This window comes from Eulemur rufifrons, chromosome 8 (genome assembly GCF_041146395.1).
Source record: "Eulemur rufifrons isolate Redbay chromosome 8, OSU_ERuf_1, whole genome shotgun sequence".
In the NCBI taxonomy this organism is placed as follows: Eukaryota; Metazoa; Chordata; class Mammalia; order Primates; family Lemuridae; genus Eulemur; species Eulemur rufifrons.
The window spans coordinates 42398892-42411072 of NC_090990.1; the positions used below are offsets into that span (position 1 = coordinate 42398892).

Sequence of the window (12181 nt, forward strand, 5' to 3'; positions counted from 1 at the left end):
GACCTCAATGGACTCACAGTGCAGGAGATACGGGGTAGAAGTGACCACTCCTGGTGAGCAAGTCAATGCAACAAACATCATTAAGTGCCTATTAATTGCTAATGCATACTACTGAGTGATTACTGTTATTAATCTAGTTAAACTCTTAGAACTCATTGAATTTGGTTTTCATATCGTCATTATATAGCGGAGAAGACTAAAGATTGAATAGGGCAAAGGATTCACTCAAGATCATATAGTCAGTAATGAAGCCAGGATCTGAACCCAGATCTCCTTCACAACATGGGTTACTATCTCAGTCCTCAATGACAACTATGCTGAGGCACCGACTACGTGCTAAGATTACAAACGGGCATGAGATATGATTTCAGCCAAGGTTTCTGAGGAACTCAAAGTCAATGGCTCACATGGATACATTAAGAGACAACGACAATCCATTGCGATCATTGCAAAGAAAGGGAGGACGGTACCCAGAGGGATTATTACCCCGTTTGGGGTAAGGAAGGCTTTCCAGAGAGGGTGTATAATCACTTAGAATAGTGGACAATCCTCAGCTCAGTGATAACTATCTGCTGGAGCACTGCTTGTAACAGCAACACACGCAAATGTTCTCATGTAATCTAATTCACATCCTCTGTTAAGGCTTTTGCATAAATGTCTCTAATCCTCCAAACAAAGTTATATTACTTTCTTTTAACTTTACATTACTTTCCTTTTACAGATAACAACATAGAGGATCAGATATGCAAAAATTGCTCAGGGAACCCCAGGAAGTGGCCAGGTGATAGCTATGCCCAGATCTGACTCTCAACATCGGGCCACTTTTTCTTTGTGGCAGGGTGGGGGTGCGTGTGTGCTGATGGATGATTTCTCCAAGGACAGGCTGAGTCTCTTCCCTGGGCTCTCACAGACCTGGACCCAAGGAAGAGGGAACGAGGTGGAACCTAGACCCACAGGCCACTGGCCAGTTCCCTTCTTGTGGGAAACTTGTGGAAGTCCCACAACCCCCTGGAAGCTGCTTAACATGAACTCATTGGGTTATCTCTGGTTTATTTGTCTTCCTGAGTAAGGGGAAGGTGGTGAAGGAGCAAACAGTGTGATCATGGCAAGAATTTCAGAGCACAGAGGCACCCTAGGGCATGTGCACGTGTCAGAGAGGCAGTTCTGCAAGGGGAGCCTGGAGGGAAGGAATATCCCAGAGCGCGGAGGGATGCGGGGTATTCACCGCACCCCATGGTGGGAGGTTTGGGCAAGTGGGATCAACCTGGCAATACATACACTATTTTTTTCCTCAAGTTACGTTCAACGATCCCTCTTGTTAGACGAGAACACTCAGGGGCAAGAAAACTTATAAAAAAAATCCCACGGGTAGAAAGAGAAGGAACTCAGATTCCAACCGCACCCACCTGTCTCTACACTGTAGCCTGAGCTTCTTACTTCCTGGTTCTCTTAGACTTTTACAACTGTTGAAAATAGCTCATGGAAAAGTTGTCAAAACCATCAGTGGTTCTAGGACTGTGAGGGAACAGCTGCCTGCTGTTCAGGCAGCCTAGATATTTTCCAAGCAAAACTTCCAGTGTGTTAAGTTCATGACTATATTGGAATCAGAAAAACAGGAATTCTCTTTAAAAGAACTACCGGTGATTTTCATAAATGCCTTCTACAGGATAGAGTCATTCATATTTCTTTTTTTTTTTTTTTTTTTTGTTGAGACAGAGTCTCACTTTGTTGCCCAGGCTAGAGTGAGTGCCGTGGCGTCAGCTTAGCTCACAGCAACCTCAGACTCCTGAGCTCAAGCGATCCTCCTGTCTCAGCCTCCCGAGTAGCTGGGACTACAGGCATGCGCCACCATGCCCGGCTAATTTTTTCTATACAGATTTTTAGTTGTCCATATAATGTCTTTCTATTTTTAGTAGAGACGGGGTCTCGCTCAGGCTGGTCTCGAACTCCTGACCTTGAGCGATCCACCCGCCTCGGCCTCCCAGAGTGCTAGGATTACAGGCGTGAGCCACCGGCGCCCGGCCTGAGTCATTCATATTTCTTAAACGTTCCTAGAGCAGCCGTGTCGTGCCTGGCCTCCACATACCAGCCCTGAGCTTGCTTCCAGTAACACAAGGGCCTCAGGAATCCGACAGGGGTGATGGGGAAGACGTCCTGTTAAAAGAGGCAGGGTGGGGCCTGGGGACACCGGGCAGGGCTACTCTGCTGATGCCACTCAGAGCAGAAGTCCAGAAAGTCTCTCCAAGGACACAAAGCATGAAGCACAGTTGGGATGTTGGGGAAGGGCTGCCCAGGGAGTAGGAAGAGGGGTGACTCCCTCAGAACAGTAGCACTCAGTGGGCCTGGACAAGGAGGTAGATTAAACACGTCGGCTATGGGGGGACATTCAGGCACCTGCTATGTATTTTAAGCTAGGGAGCTCAGATGTTTTTCCCCCCTGGAGCTATTAAGCATGGAGATGGTGTGGCCAGAATAGCTAATAAATTCACAAAAACCAAGGCAGCAAATGGAGCATGTTTCCTCACATATCTCAACCTGTTAGGGACAAGTGAGGCAATTCAGGCACAAATTGAATTGTAGGGAACAGTGTCATGGGGGTTGGGCCGAATTGAAACGCAAAGAGCAGGCCAGCGTCTTAGTGACAAAGGAGCGTGATGAGATGCAGAGGCCTTAGGGAGAAAAATTGCTTTTTCCCTGAGCAGTGCCACACTGACTACGGTCCCCAGACTAGGGTTTTTGAAAAGGGACCTGCATTTGGTTACACTTTTCCATTAAAACTGACATGCATGGGGTTTCAGAAGTGCTATTTAGGTGGAGGATGGTGGTTTTAAGATACTGGCAGAGTGGGTTAGAGAAATGGACATAGATCAGAGAGAAGTTTCGCTAGGGAAAAAGGGAGGAGGGTGCATGGAAGGGTGAGAATGGACCCGAAAGACTCCCAGCTTGGAGAATACAGACTCTCAAGTTTGGAAGGGACTTTAAAAGCTCCCCTGTCCGGTTCCGCACTCATTGTCTAAATCACTCTGGTTGTTTTTCTGACAAGTGGTGTGCAAGGCTTTGCTTGCACAGCTCCCGTGGAGGTGGGCACGCTCTCTGAGGTGCCCGCTGTTCCACCCTTGAACAGCTCTGATGGTCAGGAAGGTCACTCTCACTTTGAGCTGGAATTGGCTTTCTTATAGTGCCACCCACTGGTCTCAGTTCCAGGATTTGGCTAACACAGAACAATATAATCCCTCTTCCATACAGCATCCTTTGGAATCCCACCTCACATTTATGAATTCTTTTCTCCAGGCCAAACATTTCTGGGTCCTTTAGCTGCTTCTCATGAGACAGGGTTTCAAGTGCCTTTATTAATCTTACCTTGCAACAAGCAAGCATGTCTTTATGTCTCCCAGAGTGTGGGGTCCAGAACTGATAACAATGTCCCAGGCAGAATCATTTTAGCCTCACAACAGCTCTACCAGGGACAGAGCTGGGATTCTTGAAGGCCTGGATGATGTCAAAGCCTGTTCTCTTTCCACACATTGTTGATATGAATGAGATCAATAGTGGCTAAGCACCCTTTTACATCAGCTATAGCAAAGTCATATATATCTGCCCCCTGCTCAAGAGCCTTCATTGGCTCCCCAGTGCTGCCTGAATTGTGTGTAGAGGTTGCTTTCTGAGTGCCAGTTGGAGGTCTTAAATAAGAGTTCTGGGCCTGGCAGTGGGTTTGGGCAATAGCACAAAACTGAGGATTTTTCATCCATTCCCAGGAGTCCCACTAGCCCCTGGGGCCGAGACGCATTGGACCTTGCTCTCCTTAATGCAGTATGCCTCCTGGGTTTGCTGCAAGCACACTGCACATGGCCTCTTCCATATGCTCTTCCCATTGGCTGAAATTACACACCCCAATGGCCCGGGCCAGCCCTTCTCCTGTCATTCCCTTGAAACTTCTCAACCAATTTAAAATTGGATGGGAAGCTCTTTTCCTAGAAAAAAAACAAAACACTGTACTCTACTTGACCAGGTATAATAAAGCCTTGGCTGGAGATCTTTGCCACGGAACACCTGAGACCTCGAGTCCCATGGACAGAGTGATTTGCACGATTCAACTCACTCCCACTCATGGGAGCAGCTCTTGATCCAGATTGGCACACCCACCTCAGCCCTACCATTTCTGCCTTATGCCCCTGCCCTCTGGCCCACTGAGGAGTCCCCAGCATGCAGTCCCCAGCGGAGCCATACACATCGTGACATTCATTCCAGGAGAGGGGTTCCCTTCCGCAGGTTGCAGACACAATCTCAGCGTGAATACAGGCCACAGAAACCTGGCAGCAGAGAAGAGATGTACTTACACTTACAGGTTGACTTTTTGGCACATCATAAACACCTTCCTTCTTTTGGCTGGTGGGAACCTATGGAAAAATCAAATTCAGCACCGTCAAAACACTCCGGTACACCACTTTTAAAGAACAAACCAACCAGACTTCAACTCCAAGCTGGCTAAGGGTACGTGAGAATGGACCCTGGGACAAGTTCAGGGGGACCTGCTCTAAGTGTGAACGCATCTGGCCAGGCTCCTTCCCTTAGGACAATCGCATGAACAGAGGTGTTGGGCATCACTTAACAAATGTTTACAGGGGCTCCCTGTCATTGAGCTCCTCACAGAGTCACAGGACAGAAAGCTGCAGAGACTTCAGGGATTGTGTGGTGAAAAAAATAATCCTCATTTCACTAAAGACAAAAATGAAGGGAGGTGCCATGCTTTGCCCAAAGTGATTAAAACTAGTTTGTAGCTGAGCTTAAACTGCTCAATACTGAGTCTGAGATTCAGGCTATTTAAAACATAGCAAATATCAAGATCCTAGTACAAAGCACAGCTTCTGTTGGGGTCATGTATAAGCCATCTGATAATCACCAAAGATTTTCATTCAAGAATCAGGCCCACAGTGGCCTGGGAAGCATGTGGCTAGGCTCCAGAAGGTCTTGGCTGCTTTTAACATTTATCTGCACCTTCCTCCCTTCCCTTACTCATCCACCTGGTCTTCCTGGGCCACGTGCTAATGTAACACCCTGAGCAGGTCACCCAGCTCCTCCAGGCTTCACTAGTATCAGCTCTGCCTCTTGCTTATGGCGAGAATCAGATGAGAAAATAGATATTAGATAAACAAAAACTATTGGGTACAATACTGTAATGTGCTTGAATAATAACTTTTTAGTCACTGATACATTATATAAATATGTATATGAACACATTTTATGATACTAACCATAGTGGATACATTGAATACTTTTCTAATGAGTCAACCAAAGGCTTTTTGCACTGAAATATTCTAGATTGGAAGAACTCCTTAGTTGTTCCTTCCCCAGCAACTGTCACAGCTTAGCTCACACCTCCACTGCAGGGACCAGCCAGCAGTGGTTTTATAACAGTCTGATGACATGTCTTTCTTTCCATCAGATTGGGAGCTCCTTAAGAGCAGGCATAGTGCCTAACACCCTGTAGGCACTGAGTAAATGTCTCAGTGTAATGTACCATAAAGGAATGTTGGGAACAATAAAGAAAAAGAAAAAGTGCATGTTAGGTTTGGAGCTTCTAACCATACCGTTCTTCTATGAGAAGCAAGAATTTGAGCATATCCTTTGAGTTCCTGTTATTTTCATTCTCGTTTAACTTTAAATCCTTATAATAATCCTAAGAAGTTGTTCCTGGCTCTCCATTTTAAATAGTAGAAAGTGAGGCTCAGAGATTTCAGAGACTTTGCCCAGAGTTTCAAAGCTGGTAAGTGATCAGGTTCAAACTTAGCTCTTTCTGGCTAACAAACAAGACGTTTATCATTAGCAGCATAAGCTAACCTTGACCGGGTACTTTCTATGTGCTAGGCTTTGTTCTAAACAATTGTGTTTTACATATATTCTCATGCAATCCCCAGGACAGCCCTAACAGGTAAGAACCACAATTGTCCTCATGTTGCAGAGGAGAAAAATGAAGCTTGGAGAGGGGCCTGAAGTGAGTGGGAAAACCACAAATTTGGGCCTGGGACAGTTTGCCATTTGACTGCTACACTATACAGAGAGCTGTTTCAGGTGTGACTTTTTCTTTGACATCACATCCTATATTCCCAGAAGCAGGCACACTCTTGCAGAAAACAGGACTATGAGTTGCTCTTGCAAGCCTCAGTGTGCAGGTAGCCAGTGAAGAATGTCATTTCTTTGCTCCTGATAACCAAGCTCCATCTAAAAGGAATCTGAGAATGCCGGCAGAGTCCTTTGTAATGAGGACCGATAAATTCCCAGCCCTTACTTTTGTTTTTACTAGCTCACTCTTTACTGAGCAAAATGAAGAGCATTCTGTTCCCCGTAATTCACTGCTCACTACGGGCACTTAGCACAGTTGAACCGCAGCTGCCTCAATTATCCCCACCAATGCAGGAGGAGCGCTGGAATGGATAAACCTAAACTGTGCGTAATTGAAAACGCTTTTCTACCGGGCTCTCCCATGGGTGAGATATTAACCTGCCTGTTTGTTAAGATTTATCTCAGCTGGGACATCTTCTTGGATGCCTTGCCCAACTCTCTAGGGCCGGTTTGGAGCCTTCCTCTGTATTCTAGTAACCTCCGATGCATCCTTTCATATAAAAAATATATAAAAAATATCTATTATGCACCGTGCACCGTGCTTTTTCTGGGACAATGATGGCGAACGAGGTGGATACGACCCCTGATTTAACAGAGCTCCTTGTCTTACTGGGGGAGATGGCAAAGTAATCAGGCTTCTTAAACAGAGTTGAAATGTGCTTTGTCTTATCATGGGAGTGATCGCACCACATTTAGGTCTGTAGTCCCACAGCTCTAAGTTTGCTAAGGGCAGGGTGGATATTTTATTATCATTGTGCACCCATCTGTAAATATTGGTGAAAAAAAAAAATGTCTAGTCATCAAACATTCCCTGCATGAGTGCAAAGGTCCGTGGTCCTGACGCTCATCTCTGCCTAGCTGGTTCACTCCATCTAAGCAGGCTATTTCAGTAACACAACGTTGGAAAGAAAGAAAAGTTTCTGAAAGGAACTGGTTCCTAATCCTGGCTCTGCCACAGGCTGTGACTGAGAGAGATCACTTTACGCTCTGAACCTCAGTTTCCTCATCTAGATGTCCTGAGCAGCTAGGCAGTGGTCTATAAAGTCCTGAGGGTGGGGACCATGCCACTGTCACTATTACATTCCCATGTGCAGGGCACATGTGAGGTGCTCTATAAATATTTAATAATTACTTTTTGAATGAGCAGGCTAACAGATGCTAAATTACTCTAAAAGCTATACATTCAGTACTGTACATACAGAAGACACTTCTATTTCAGCACCATGCTAATTAATAGTGTGGAGAGGCAGTTCAAGTGTGTGTTGGGTGACATAGTTCCAGTGACTTATCATTTTAAACTAATGATACTTGACACATGTAGAGTGCTTAACAATGATTTTAGAATGAAGTTGGAAAATGCCCACTTTGAAAGTCAAAATCTTGTTTATGTAAGAAGCTTGTTAAGGTTTTTTTTTTTTTTTTTTTTTTGAGACAGAGTCTCACTCTGTTGTCCAGGCTAGAGTGAGTGCTGTGGCGTCAGCCTAGCTCACAGCAACCTCAAACTCCTGGGCTCAAGCGATCCTCCTGCCTCAGCCTCCCGAGTAGCTGGGACTACAGGCATGCGCCACCATGCCCGGCTAATTTTTCTATATATATTTTTAGCTGTCCATATAATTTCTTTCTATTTTTAGTAGAGATGGGGTCTCGCTCTTGCTCAGGCTGGTCTCGAACTCCTGAGCTCAAACGATCCGCCCACCTCGGCCTCCCAGAGTGCTAGGATTACAGGCGTGAGCCACCGCGCCCGGCCCTTGTTAAGGTATTAATACTAGATTTCGAGTCAAAGGTTCTGATCTCTGACTCAGCACTTCAATTTAGGGAACTTGATTTTCTTAGGTTTAAAATAACAGACATTGTAGCTGTTCTTCCTATCTCACCGAATTACTGGAAGGGTCACAATTAAGTGATGTATAAAAACATTTTATGCTGTAGGCTCTGGGTTGTTTTAAAAAGACAGCCGATCACTTTTTCTGAGGCACGCAAAGCAAAAGCTAATTATTATTATTAATGCAGCTGGGAAAGTGAGACTACTGATCCTCGAAAAGAGGTTAGGTTTACTCAAGAGGCTCTGCCTCCCTTCTGGTGGAGTTAGAAATAGGAAAGTGAAGTGAGTTTGAAGATTTCTTAGGCTCTCTAACGAGATGGGGTAGGCAAGTTATATTCTGCTTCAGTTAAAACGTCATCATGAGACATCTTAGACGGCATCTGAAATTGATGACACAAGGAAGTGAAGGAAACTCACTTTTACACAGAACCTACTATCAACCAACTGCTCTCCTAGACGCTTCACATTTTCACAGCACTTCTAGGAGCAGAGAATAGATTATCCTCATTTCATCGCCCAGGACACTGAGATACAAAAATCATGTACTTCACCGTCTCTAGTTGCCTCATTCCAGAAAACAAGGCAGGGAATAAAAGCTGATACCACCCCGGGCCAAGACGAAGTATAACAAACATTGCAAACCACTCAGGAGAAATAGCTATGGAACACGTGTAGGCCCTTAAAAAGAAAAAAGAAAGAAAAAAAAAATGAGGCTCCTAACTAATAGCAGCTCCTTAAAAGCCCAGCCTTATCTTTAGGCCCAAGAGCTTATCTCTTATTAAGTAAATTGAGCCCCAGCAGACTGGCAATGCAGGGGAAGAAAATGACCAGAGAGGGCTTTCCAATGGCAGCCAATAAAATATTCATTCCCCTAAATGGCAGCTTCCTGTTAATGATGGACAGATGGGAAGATCCTGAGGCCAGATCTGTTAAAACGAGTGTGATTTGTAGATAGTGATTTGAAACGGTCACAGAGTCTAATTGTGACACTCAGAATCAGGGAACTCTGAGCTGAGAAGAGCCTCAGGATTTATTTATTTATTCATTTATTTACAGAGGTAGGATTCCACTTCTTGCTAGCTCTGTGACCCTGGGCAAGATAACCTTATCTCGGTGAGCCTCACTCTCCTTATCTGTAAGGTGGGAATAATGATTCAAGCCACATGGAGCTGCTGTGAGAGATAGTAAGATACTGCATGCAAACCCCATTCACAGAGCCAGCCCGCAACCAGCGCATGCCCACACGTGCATGCACGCACACGCCTCCATTTCGGAGTCTCGCTGCCGTAGAAAGTAAGCCAGTGTGCTTCTCTGAAGAATCAGAGTCCTGTGCTAAGGCATTAGTTGTAAAGAGCTGAAAGGAGCCTTGCCTGAGAGATTCTTGAGTCTTACTTGCTCATTTTACAAATGAGGCCCAGAGAGGAAAAGGAAGTTGGTTGAGTTAATGGCTGAGCTGGTACTTGAGCTATGATACTGAATCCACACAGCCAGACTCCACATTCTGGGACTCGGATGACGCCTCTTCTTTACATTCTACACATGAGCTTGTTTCATTATCACGACGGGTACGTTAGGAAGAAATTATTCTCCTATTTTATCACTGGGGAAACTGAGTCTCAGAGAGGGCAAGTGCTTTGCCCACTATCACACAGCTTGGTGAGGGAGCCAGAACTACAACCCAGCTCTCCACCAGCCTAAACCAGTTCTTTCTAGTGCACTAGGATGCCTCCCTCCCCCACCGCAGTCCCACAGGGCTCAAAGGGAGCTCTGCCAACTTTAGCGAAGTCTGGATTCAGAAACCTCTAATACTGCAAAGCTTCCTTTTATTTAAAAGGTGCTTTCTCTTCCTAGGATGACTGGTTAATGGTTCCTTTGGTCTCATATTCAGACACGGCAAGGTTGTACATACTTTAAAATCTGACACTGGGGACAAAAGCAACTTTTCTTTTTAAAGATACTTTGTAAGCGATGACTTTAAACAAAGCCTCAAAGCACAACTTCCATTTGAATAGAATCCAGATGGATCCAGTGGAGAGAAATACTTAGATTATTATTCCACAAGGCTGGTTTAAAGCAAGTTACTGATAGAACTAACGTTATATTTTGGTCATTTAGCATTCTATGCATTTGATAGATTTTGAAAATATGTTTTTACATTGTTTTATTACACAAGTAATACACGCCCAAGGCAGGATAATAGACCACACACCGAAAAAAAAATTAAGAAAATTAAAATCACGTATTAAATACATTCAAGTTTTTCCTTCTCCCATAATGTTCACATTTCAGATTAGGACTAAAATTCTAATGAGAGAAAAACTGCAGGTCGCCATACTTATGTGATGGGCTGCTATGTTGCAATTACTCAATGCTTTGATGGGAAACCATGGTAGAAGTTGCCTGAGCCTGTGTTTGAATTTTGGCTCTAAATAGTTGTACAACCCTGAGGAAGTTACTCAACTCCCTGAGTCTCAGTTTTCACTTGTAAAAATGGGATTAAAATACTTACTGTGTAGCATACTTGTGAGAATTAAATAAGTTAAAAAGGATGTTCAGTATTCTTCACATGGATGTTTAAGAAAATCCATTTACTTTTCCTTTAGGAGGGGCAAAACCTTTAGCTGTACTTTCATTTATTGTTAACATTCCCAATGTTGTTTTCAAATAGCATTTTTGAATCTCTACTTTATTTTTAGTAGTGGAGTTGGCTTTTTAAAGCAACGGGATGAGCACATTCTTTTGAGGAACGAAGGACCCAAGTGTATGCTGGACAATAACTTTCCAATGTATTACTTTAGTAAAATGGAATGTTTGATTTTTGCTTCTACTTAGGAAGAGTTAAGATCCATTCAAAAGGAAAATACGGTCTCCAACTGTCCATTAAACATTTTAACAACAAGGTATGGAAACCACTGGTAAATTACACGGGAACTAGAAGCCGATTCCCTGGAAGGTATTTTAACAAGCCAGGAATGACCAAAGCCCCCTTGGTTCTTCAGCCCCATCAGTGCCTTTGTGCGTTTACCGGGAGTGGTACAGTGGGAAGAGAGGCAAGCAATTTTATACCTGATAAATGTTTTCTTCCGTTTCGGGATCACGGATTGGCTCGTGTCCAGCCTCAAACACAATGTACTATTGCAGGAGCGGCCAGAAAGGAAAGGTCAGAGGTGAAAAAGAGAGAGAGAAAAAAAAGCATTTGGAATTTAAGATACAAATCACAGTGAGCATTTAAGAAACAGGCACAAGAGAAAATGCCTTAAAGACGCAACTGGATTACTGAAATAAAAATGTGCCTTGCCCATTCCTGCCTTTTCTAAGGAAAACTGCAAAGGTGCTGGTCAGTCCTTTATCAGTGATTGCATCGGGCCCCTGCAGATCTTTCTGGAGATAGAAACTCTTCACTCAATGGCCTTTTGTCTCAGTCATGTCTGAATCTGCTGGTATTACTGAGGGAGAGTGCTACCTCGTGGGAGTTCCTGGGATCCCAAACTTTGTCAACTGTGGGTTATAGTTGAGGTCCTCCCTTTGCTCCCCAAAGCTCAAGATCCTAAACCAACTCTGAAGCGCTCAGAAGCCCCCCAAATCCTCATCCCATAACTACCACCTTATTTTACATTCTCACTGTTACATACTGAAAATCAATTTTTCCATGTGCATGTTTTAGACGCGAAAGGTCTGGGACATTTCAAAAAGGATACTTTTTTCTGCAAGCCAGTTAGCCAGGGGCTGAAGCTCGTATTATTAAATATAAACAAATTGTCACCCCTTAGCATTCTAAAGCAAGGCATGTCATTCATTAAGTGCATCTTTGACTTACGTTTGTCAGGTATGCTAGATATTTCCTCTACTTCAAGTTATCTATGTTATTTTACTTTCAACATAGCAGTACCAGCATTCCGTGTGAAACTATGCATTAATATAAAATGCATATGTGACACACACATATATATTAATAATACTTATGCGTCCTGGTTAGAAATATAAGTTCCAGGTTTTCTTTTGTGTTTAAGAAGTCAGTTGTTTTGGGCTTCCTTCTCTCCTTGGGAATAAGTACAGGGAAGGGAGAGGCCGTCTCTTCCCTTTTTTCTGCATCTCTGAACAGAGCACATGCTTGAACCCAAGAGAGGTCATCTCTTTACCCACCCCTGGGCTGCAGACTTTGAAGAAGAGTCCAGAGAAAACTACAGGCAGAGATGTCTCTGGGATCATTCCTGCCTTCCTCACAACAGCCCCTGTGGC

At 44.1% G+C, this 12181-nt stretch overlaps 1 protein-coding gene across 6 annotated transcripts in view; it reads right to left on the bottom strand.

The window, feature by feature from the left end:
* Positions 1-12181, bottom strand: part of DAB1 (DAB adaptor protein 1) — a 397274-nt gene that overhangs the window by 56409 nt on the left and 328684 nt on the right. For 5 of the 6 annotated variants that reach the window (XM_069477994.1, XM_069477993.1, XM_069477992.1 and 2 more), the window contains 2 exons: positions 11009-11074; positions 4338-4397 (listed from right to left, as the gene is read on the bottom strand). In XM_069477994.1, coding sequence (XP_069334095.1) covers positions 4338-4397; positions 11009-11074 — 126 coding nt within the window. The remainder of the gene's footprint in view (positions 1-4337; positions 4398-11008; positions 11075-12181) is intronic. The other variant, XM_069477995.1, reaches the window with a different exon arrangement.